The sequence below is a fragment of the Nymphaea colorata genome, chromosome 11 (assembly GCF_008831285.2).
Source record: "Nymphaea colorata isolate Beijing-Zhang1983 chromosome 11, ASM883128v2, whole genome shotgun sequence".
NCBI classification, from domain to species: domain Eukaryota; kingdom Viridiplantae; phylum Streptophyta; class Magnoliopsida; order Nymphaeales; family Nymphaeaceae; genus Nymphaea; species Nymphaea colorata.
The window spans coordinates 5,764,801-5,775,459 of record NC_045148.1 but is presented as its reverse complement, the minus strand read 5'-3'; the positions used below and the strand labels follow the sequence as shown (position 1 = coordinate 5,775,459).

Genomic DNA, 10,659 nt, shown 5'->3' with positions numbered 1-10,659 from the left:
TTTTTTCTCATTATTTTTCTCGTAAATATCTATACTAGATAGATGGCCCTAATTAGATGGCTAGTTGACTTTAAAAAGCTAGAGTTACCATTCAATAATTCAATATATATACAGTGAGAGAGAGAATGGTGACTGAGACTCATTTGATCCATCTGAAAGATGGTTTAAAGAAAAAACGAGAAAAAATAAACTAATACTAGATTGTGAAAATACACATCATCATTTTCTCTTTTTTTTCTCAACGGATCAATGATCCTAATGAATGATTCATGCTAGTGACTACCATTCAATATATAATTGTATGTGAAAAAAAAAAAAAAAAAAAAAGAGGGTGGCAAAAAGTTTGAAAGTTGTTAGGAGATGGCAATCAATGACCTGGACTATGACCGTCTGGAAGTATGTCTTACAAATAGGCCTCAAATTATTAACTAGGGCTGAGTTTCATAGTGCCCACTTGCTTTGGAAATTATAGCTATAGCAATCTTCTTTATTTTTCTTTTCCAAGATTTGCATCTAGAAACTCCGGTTTCATGGAATCAGTCTCTCCCTTTGGCACTTCCCAAGGAGACACGGGTAAGAAAGATACCCTTATAAATTATAAGCTCCAAAGAAGAACCATCTAAAACCATTTTCATAAGATACTGCCCACATCCTAGTCAGTAAAAAAGTGAAGAGGTATAAAGAGGTAGGTTCTGATCTACATACCAAAGAAACTAATCGATTAAAATTTCAAGGAATCCTCAGAAAAATTTTCAAACCAAAAAAGGGACGCGAATAATCCGAGAAATTACTAGCTGTAAATAACAAAAAGATTGAGCTGCTGTCATGAATTTAAGAAAAGCAGTTTGACAATGTAAAATAAAACTGGAAAATACGTACGCAAAATATGAACGTACTTCTGGAGATCCTATATATACTTCATACATATAATTAGATCTACATGTCAATTTTTAAAAAATATATATTTAAGCTGTATAGAAATCATATTTTGATCCCTGTCAAAGATTTTAAGCTATAGTTTGGTTTTGCTAATGAAAAATTTTTAACACTGCCCCAAATATATGTATATGTGTATGATATTAAACCATTAACAAATGTCAAATATTTAGAAGAAACTAAATTATGGTACCTGAATTGAGGCAACTAGTATCTTTTTTTTTTTGTGTCGATTCTGGCCGGTAGGAGTGACGGATTCGAATTAACTTTAGGATAACTTGCTCTTAGGTCAGTTTTGGCCTAGCCGCAAAAACAGATAAATACCGAATTACTGAAAACAGTAGTCTTGACATTTCCTTAAAAAAGTTAACCATCCGGATGAAACATGAAAAGTTTAGCCGCCATTTAGATTTCTTATCTCTTTTGGAGCCTATATGTTAATGATCCATGTTTTAAGCCGGCGAGGAATTCAAACACGAAGGGGAGAAATGCCGACGAAATATCAGTGTACTGTGCTTGGTTTCTCATTTGTTTTGATTTAAAATCGGCAGATTTTAGTTGGGTTCGGCTTCCACACTGGGCACACGTAATCAACTGATTCCAGCTCCTTTCAGTCGGTAGTTTCTGAATTTCTTCTTTCTTCAACTCCAACTGCACCTCCAAGTCACTATTCATAAGCAGAGTTCTCGCTGGCGCTGTGGTGAGCTTCCGGCATTCCATCGGATAGAGAAATCCTTGTTGTTAATATTTTTCAATAGATTTCACACTCCTTTTCTGCTTTTTTGTCAGTTCTTTGAGTTTCCCGTTGTTGGTATTTCTATTCTTGTCTCTTGTTTTTTAGCATCTCTGGCTGTCTATTGTTGCTATCGTTTCACCACCATGAATCTTTTCTAATTTATTCTCCTTTTTCTTTCCTGAATGGTGCTCTCATATATTCTAGATATCCCAAGAAATTATTATTTAGGTGGAAGTGGCACCTACTTGTTGCAAATCCACTCAGCATTACTATTTTCATGACTTTGAATCTCTGAATTTGTTTTCCTTTTCCCTTGCTTTTCCTACTTCGTTTGTTTAATGGTGGTTTTGGTTAGGGAAGCTTCCATAAATCGATAATTCAATACGTAATCATATTGTCCTCCCGTAGCAATTGGAGAACTGGGGATTTGGTTGCTTGGTAACTGGGATGCTGCCCATGAGGGATATGATAAGGTTGATTTTTGGAGCTAATTCCTTTCATGGGTATGTAAATGAAGAAGTTTTCATGATGTGAAAAAGTAGTTGAATACCTCCGCACAACTCTGGTACCGAAGCATGGATTGGAAAATGGTGCCTCCTCTCTCTGTCAGCTCAAACCTGAGACAGCTTGATCGCACTTTTACGGGCACAGAAAGGCCAGCAAATGTCTCCATTCAGACGGGAGAAGAATTTGTTTTGGGGTTCCTACAAGAGCGCGGAGCATTTCCAAGATCCTATGAACCATCTGCATCAAGCTGCCATATTATAGCCGATGCAATTGGTAGCAGCAATCTGTCTTCTGATTTGGTTGACAAGGCTGTGCTTGGTGTTCCCTTCATGGGATTCAAAGGTGCATCCGAGCCTTTGACAGTTGCAGGAGAAACTATGCTGCATTCTAGAGTATCAGGGAATCAGGGATATCCTAGATTTGCAAACAAAGTGAACAAAGAGTCAGCAGAAAATGCATTGAGAAATTTGTCCGGTGAAGGCAGCAGTAGAGGTCAGGTTCATCGCTTTCCTCTTACAGATGGTTATTCTGTTCTTGCTGAATATGGTTCTGATGCCAGTGCTTCTGATTCTGCTTCCGAGAATTCATTGTCGGGGAAGATCAAGCTTAGGTGCAGCTATGGTGGTAAAATGTTGCCAAGGCCTTGTGATGGAAAACTTAGATATGCTGGAGGTGATACTCGAATTGTAAGGATTAAAAGAAATATTTCCTTTCAGGAATTCATGAAGGAAATGTTGGCAGTTTATAATCAAGTCTGTCTGATCAAGTATCTGTTGCCTGAAGGGGATTTCGATGAACTCATTTCTGTCAGTTCTGACGACGATCTTCAGAACATGATGGAGGAATGGAGTAGTAGTGCAGGAGAGGTTGAAAGCTCTCACATGCCAAGGGTTTTTCTCTTTTCCCTGAGTGACCTAGAGTATGTTAGTCTCATCAACGGTCACCCCAGGTATTATAGTAGTCACTGTAACCATTATGTTGCAGCTATTAACGGTTTAGCTGAACCTGGGTATGGCACACAAGGTTTAGCTTCCACAACAAGAACTTATTTGAATGACACAGTCACTGTCAATAGTGCAGGTGAGAGAGTTGAATCACATATTGTTTCTTCTACTTCAGCATCTGACATGCTTCTGCCTGCATCAAACGAACTCTTTCATACTGCACCACCAAATACTGCTGCAGATGCTGCAATTTCTTCCAAAGGGATTCAGTATGGTATATTGAATCGACAGGATTCAAATAGACAATTTTATTTTGAAAATGCACCTCATTTTGTATTTCACGAGCCTCATTTACTCTCATTTATGGATCCTCTTGTGACCGGCCACCATATGGACAGTAGAAAGGTAACACCAGCTGAACAAGTGAACAAGCTAAGTCAACGTTCTTACTGTCCACATTTAAAAGAACCCCTACAAGTTGGTCCATCTCAGATGCTACTCTCTCCTCATGTTTCTGATTTTCCTGCCCCATCCTGTCAATTTAAGGAAGCACACTTTGGAGAGGAAGATATCAAACTTGATGGTAGACCAGTTGCAGCTCAGGGAGATTATAATACTAGTGGTTGGGACTCAGAAAACAGGGTTCATCATATGAATCAACAACATGATGGTGTGGCACTCACAGGCCATAACACTGGGAACAATGATCTTCACTTAACTAAGCACTTGGGAGGATTTCCACTTTCAATTTATCACAAAGCTGATGAAGTCACAGTTGCTTCTACTCTGAATGGAGGCACCAAGTCCTTATCCTCAGAACACCCAAAGGCCTATAGGCCTGATCCTCGACCACCTCATTCTGTCTATGCCGGTCAAGCCCATGAAGCTGAGGGTAATCACCTTGATGATGATTATGGTGATTCATATGGAAGGGTTATTACTCAACAAGAAAAAATTGAGACAAGGTATAGCTATTTTGAACCGACGATGCTCCCGACGCACATCTTTCAGTCTGGGAGGATTATGCAAGCACACATGGATTCACTGGCCAGATTTTCAAAATTTGAGGATTCTGCTTGTTCTTCTAACTTGATGCATGTGCAGCAGTGGGAGCCTATTATGGAACCCACAACTGGTACGGTGCATAGAGAAATTTTTGGTGCATTGCGGCCTTCTTCAGGAATGGACCTTGTACTTGAGGGCATAATGATGCACTCTCAACAACTTAAAACTTTTCCTGGGTCACTCACCCAAAAGGCAAAGCATGAGATGTTGGAGGCTCCCAGTTTGTCTCAATTTCCTGAGGTCCCAGTTTGGAAGGAACCCATGGTTGGTAACCACTTATATGACCTTGGAGAATCTAGTGTGGAGTCTGAAAAATCCTTTGCTGAAGCAGCACATGAGCACACTAAGGAGGGAGGAGATGCAAAAAATGAAGTAGCGTTCTATGTTGAGAAATCCTCACTAGAACACCTGGTAACTACAGTGAGCAGCGAACATCATTTTGTGAAAAAGGAGCAAGTTCACCAAAATGCTGCTGCACATTTATCAGAAACGGTGCCCAACAATGCCTATAATGTTTCTAAGGAACACAACACTGAGAAACTCGATCATAAGATCTCCAATGAAGCTAAAGAAGGAAGGCTTGAGGGTAATAGTTCCAAGGAAGGCAAAGCTCGACGGCATGTGACAAAGAACGGGCCTCCACATGTAAAAGAGAAAAAAGGTCTACTTCCCCCTCCATATAGACCAGAAACATCAGACTCTCTTCAGCTTAAAGAGCAACCATTTATCAATCAAAAGGCTCAGACATCTCATCTTATAGAAACCAAATCTGGAAGTGACAATGCATCCCAATTAGAATTTACTTCCAGCTTGTGTAAGATGCTGTCTGGCCTGAAAAGGGAAAAAGAAACAGTAAATAGACATTTCCATGCATTAGTAATGGAAGAGGAATATGCTGAATTTAGTTCTCAGATGCATCAGCCATGGGGAGTGGGATCTGCTGAAGACGACATCGTAAATGTTAAAGCCGCACTTTCTCCAGGCATTTCTCCTCTATTCTTCAAAGATTCTAAGGAAGAACTGTCAGGAACTGGTATGATGCATAACAGTGAGGTTGGTGTAAGCTTGGCAGTGAATAACCAAGAATCAGAGAACTGGTCTTTCTGGAGACTGGCACAAGAGGAGTTCAACTGGAAAGATATACCACTTTTTGACCAGGATACTGTGATTTCTTCTGATTCTGTGAGGGGTTGTGAAATTGAAACCAGGACTTGCAATTGTATGCCATTTCAGGCTGATGGCATGCCATTGCACCTCCATATCCAAGGCCATGATAAGACAATCCCTGAAGATTCACCTGCTGCTATTGGAAATGAGGCCTCCACTTTGTTCATGGGGGTCCATCCTTCTCCAAATGTCATTACAGATGTGGTGGATATGGATACTAAATGCGCAAGTGCTGAAGATGCTGCTCACTGTTCCTACATTGCTGGTGGTGAGGCACCATCTGGTCTTGAACCGAAGGTACTTCATTTAGTATCATAATTTTAGTCCTCTGGCAGATACTTTTACTCTTTACTCTAGTAGATTCATCAAGTCTTTCTTTGGTTTCAGGATGGTGAAGCAGAAAAGGAGAATGATGGTGAGCTTAGAATTGACCTTTCTCTAGAGGAGCTTGGCATACACGAGTTGCAGGCGAGATGGGTTCCACTTTCACTTAATTTACGCCTTCTCTGATCTTTGTATTTGGCTTCTGGCTGACTTGGAGTCTATTTGCATGAGCAGCTTTTTGTTCATCAAGGCCTCGTGAAGCAGCTTGTGTTATGAAGATGGCTTACAGAAATTTAAGGGTTTTCACTTGCTTATCTTGTGATGCTTATAGATGCAAAAATAGTTAACTTACATTAGGGCAATTTATTCGAGTTTATCCTTCAAACAAAAAGGAAAACTTGCAATCAACTGTTTATGTAGAAAAACAGCTTGGTGTATAAGTAAACTATGCAATAACTACTCCTGCAAATCTCCTCATAGTTTAATCCACTAAATCCTGAATCAAATTAAACTTAACTATTTTTTATCTGCATGAAACTCCCTGTTAGGCATGGGTATGGGATTGGATCAGATCCCCAATGGAACTGATCCAGCAGGCTTATAAATAAGGATTGAAGGATCTGAGTGGGTTTTACAATAGGTTTTTCAGTGTGTGGCCCTCTGTGAGGGAGAAACCTAATCTGAGATTTAGGCTTAGTGTGTGAGTCTCTGATTGGGGTTGCCTTGTAAGGGTTCCCAAGTTTGTGGAGGCTAACACTCTGATATGGCTTTTGAATGCATAAAATAGCAGGTTAACTGCTCAATCCAGAAACAAAATTCATAGGTTACGGAATATTCAGTAAATCTTGCACTAATTAGGGTTTTGTAGAGGCTAAGGTATAGGAGTTGAATTTCATGCTCTTTAATGTCATAAGCAATTGATAAATTCGACCTCTAGAATGTTTGCCCTCCATGCATATTGCATATTGTCTCATGTTTTAGTTTAGATTACATCGTATTTGTAATTTGTATAATTGTAGGTGTTCTTTAGTCAAGAATCATAAGGGTTGCATATAAGCATTGCCAAGAAGATGTGGCTTCTGGAAGGATTTCTCCTAGAGTCTGATCTGTTTAGATTAGCTAGGATTTTGACTATGTAATTTTGATTAGTTTCCATATAACTGAACTAACAACAAGATTTGTATCTTCTCGAAAGCTTTCTTATGTTGGTATGTTTCTCCTTTTTGCCTGGGTTGCTAAAAATTTTCTTTATATGGGTGATGATTGCCTAGGTATGATCAAATGCTTATAAATGGAATTTATTTCAATTCCAGTTACCAGTGTAGTCAGATCAAAACGTTTAAAATTAAATACTATTTCTCTTCAACTCACAATTCAAAAACTTAATCTCAAGGAACAGATTATAAAGCGTGCTGACCTTGAGGAGCTGAGAGAACTAGGATCTGGCACATTTGGCACTGTCTATCATGGCAAATGGAAAGGTTCAGATGTTGCCATTAAGCGAATCAAGAGAAGCTCTTTCTTTGGGAGTTCATCTGATCAAGCACGCCTGGTCAGTTTTCTCTTTTTTTTTTTTCCCTGCCACCACCAGCTCCTTACAACACTCTCTTTCCCACTTTTCTTATTATGCTCTTTTATCGGTAATCTAATTAATTGCAACTGAGGGGAGGGTCAAACATATTCAGATCAGGGACTTCTGGAAGGAAGCAACCATTCTTTCAAAACTCCAACATCCGAATGTTGTGACATTCTATGGAATTGTAAAAGATGGGCCTGGAGGAACATTTGCCACAGTAACGGAGTACATGGCGCATGGCTCTCTTAAGGATGTTTTGCAGCAGAAAGGCAGGTGAATCTGATTGTAAACCTTATCATTCGTTTCATTATCTAGTCAGCTGTGTGCTCATGGTGTCTTACTTGGATTTTGTTGTTGTAGGTCCCTCGACCAACAGAAAAAACTCAAATTTGCCATGGAGACAGCATTTGGTATGGAGTATTTGCATTCAAAAAATGTTATCCATTTTGATCTCAAGTCTGATAATGTTCTGGTCAACCTGAGAATTTGCAAGGTAACATTTTCTGGCTCCATTTGAGTTGTTTTTTTTAGTTTAATTCTCTGACTAACCCTGATCTGATCCTTCTGTGGAACCTTGTTCTTTATTTAACTGGTCACCCTTCAGACATTTAGCTAATAGCACTATTGGATGCTGACGATGTCTCTAACTAGGTTACCGACTTTGGTATGTCCAAAATAAAAGAAAATACAATGGTTTCTGGGTGTATGAATGGAACCCTTCCATGGATGGCTCCAGAATTACTAAATGGAAATTGCACTAAGGTCTCTGACAAGGTACTAGATTCCTTTTCCCTTTCTATCATCTCGCACTTCCTGAAAGCAACATAAAACATGACCGTCAGTTTAGTCACTACCCTTACTGTTGGCAGGTAGATGTGTTCTCCTTTGGCATTGTCTTGTGGGAAATTCTAACAGGCGAGGAGCCTTATGCTGATATCCCAGGTGGTGCAATTATTGGTATGTCTCTTGATAAGCAATTCATGGTCTAAAAGAGCTTTCTCATGTTTTGGATCCCTTTCTTGTCAATGGTGGTAAATGCTTTAATATGCAACCAATTGCAGGTGGGATTGTAAACAATACTCTAAGGCCACCAGTTCCAGACGGGTGTGAACCTGAATGGAGGGCACTCATGGAACAGTGCTGGTCTACCGATCCTGCTTCTCGGCCTTCCTTCCCGGAGATTGTTAAACGCCTGCGAATGATGTCTGAAAAGCTGGGAACTTCAGGCGATAAGTCTAAACAATAAAACGATTTGTTGCTGTCCTCCATCTGTTATCTCCTGTGAAGCTGATGCCCTCAGAAAATGCCGTATTCTCGTGTCAGCCTACCTTCGTCCACCTTTTCCGTTTTCTAAGTTGACATGTGGTGTGCTTGTTCCTGTTTAGTCAACTTCCACGTAAATATTGATTAGTGATGGTGTTGTAGCCAAGGTCTCGTTGCCCGGAAAATGTGGAACTCTGCTCACGTGTCTGTGCTCTGTTGTAAGTTTTGTGATGACAAGATTCTCCCTGTTATTGGAGAGATCCACCCAATGAGATAAAAGTTTTCACTCCATTATCTGCATTGCATGCCCTACTCGCGTATTATGGATTTGATGGATGTGATCTGTAATAGGTATTACCGGTTGCAAATTTCATGGAATTGAAGCCTGACATGGTTCGCTTGACGTCCGTTTTCTTCTCACATCGAAAGCCCTGTTTAGCTGATGCTTGGGTAGGCAATAATGTTATTTAAGAGAGAAGGAGAGAGAGTGATTACTAATAATATTTCGAGCCTCTTAACACAGAGTTAAGCAGGCTAAAAAAGACAAAGAACAACAAGTGGATGTTCATAAGAGTAGTAAGAATATGGAGGGCAATGCCTCCAAGCAAAGAATGGCACCTTTTATAAATGAAGCAACTTCACAAAGAACCCGAGTAACCATGCTTGATACAACCACTTTCTGGCCTCCATAAACCATATCATTCCCAGCAGCACTAGGTGGAAGATGTTTACCGGTTTTAGACTACCAACACATTTTGGCATAGGTTGGGAACATCTATACCGGTGAAAACATAGACTGGTATAGGTGGTCAACGAGCACGAAATTGTAGACCCGCAAATGGGATCGTCGATATAAACAGGACAAGTCGACATAGTTCTACAATGATGAGGCTGTTTCTATCCACCGCTATAAATAATCACTTCCAGCGTACAGAACAATTTATACCGGTGTTTTTCGATCACCAGTATACATTCTGTTTTAATATAAAAATCCGCGAGCCTTCCCCGTGTTTTTTTCTCTCTGCCTTTGTTTCCTTCACGATAGTGTCTCCATGCTCTCTCTGGTGTTCGCCTCTACAAAGGGGGTTTCCACCGTCCTCTGTCGGTGTTGTGTGATTCCGGTGGTCCACCCGGACAGGTTCGTCCGAAGTTCCCGTTGCGCTTCCTTCATTTTTCCGCCTATCGTCCACCGGACTGGAGGTAAGCAAATCAAACGCCTTTCCTTTTTTCTACAACGAATTGGGTTTTAACCATCCTCCATTTTTTAGATTTTTTGGTTTTTTTGAAGTGTTGTTTTAGGTTTGAATCGTTTGATATTGTCTTTGTCCTGCGCTGTTCTTTTTTTTTTTTTCTTGGGTATTTTTGTTTTAGTAGCGAACATCGCATGATAGATGAAGCCCAAACGCTTTTGTGCTAGAGGAACCTTCGTCTTTTTGTCTTTCAATATTCTTGTAATGCTAATCGGATGCTTTAGTTTACGGTTTGGTAAATTTCTGGTAAATTTCGGCCACTTGGAAAACAAAATTGTTGTCTAAAAAATCGGTTTTGTCCTCTCTTTTGCATTTAGACAATCAATTTAACGCCTTCCCTACCATTGCAGCAGATTGCATTACTGTAGAAGAGAATACTGCACCCTTTGATGCAATATTCTTTTTTCTCCTCCCCTTGGAATTGAGAAATCAATTTATGCCTCCTGAGATTCCACCGAATAGGCAAAATGGCAGAACATAACAAGTCAACGTGTATATGTAATCAGAAATCATAGACACTATTTTGTCTTTTGCTTTGATTATAGGTGTACTTCTCAAGAAAAATAGTAAGGCTCGTTGTTTCTTTTTTGTCATCATTAAAATAGCGCATGAAATTTCATACATGGGGACGGCGTACAAAACCGGCTTAAAGTTTTTTCTTGTATTAATCATGAGCATTTTTTGTTATCATTAAAATGATGCATGAAATTTCACACACGGGGACGACATATAAAACCAACTTCTCTCTTCGGATGGTACTATATTTTGGTTTTAAGTAAGCTGCCTTTTCTCTCATAGCCATCTTCTTCGATCTTCTAGCACAGCTTTAAAACATCTAATTCCATCCTGTGTTAGTGGCATAGATTGTTAGATAAGTACCATGCACCAGCA

General features: G+C 39.7%; 1 protein-coding gene across 4 annotated transcripts; it reads left to right on the top strand.

Annotated features, from left to right (window-relative positions):
• The first annotated feature begins 1,399 nt into the window (after positions 1–1,399).
• On the top strand, positions 1,400–8,803 carry LOC116264960 (uncharacterized). 4 transcript variants are annotated; one of them, XM_031645442.2, is made up of 9 exons: positions 1,400–1,636; positions 2,081–5,652; positions 5,743–5,823; positions 7,079–7,231; positions 7,365–7,528; positions 7,616–7,748; positions 7,907–8,029; positions 8,125–8,212; positions 8,317–8,803. In XM_031645442.2, exons 2-9 carry the CDS (start codon positions 2,248–2,250, stop codon positions 8,499–8,501), a joined length of 4,332 nt encoding a protein of 1,443 aa, XP_031501302.1. In that variant the 5' UTR covers positions 1,400–1,636; positions 2,081–2,247; the 3' UTR covers positions 8,502–8,803. The 4 variants fall into 4 exon arrangements, with proteins under 4 accessions (XP_031501302.1, XP_031501301.1, XP_031501300.1 ...); XM_031645441.2 differs by having other exon boundaries at positions 2,033–5,652; XM_031645440.2 differs by having other exon boundaries at positions 2,028–5,652.
• Positions 8,804–10,659: the final 1,856 nt, after the last annotated feature.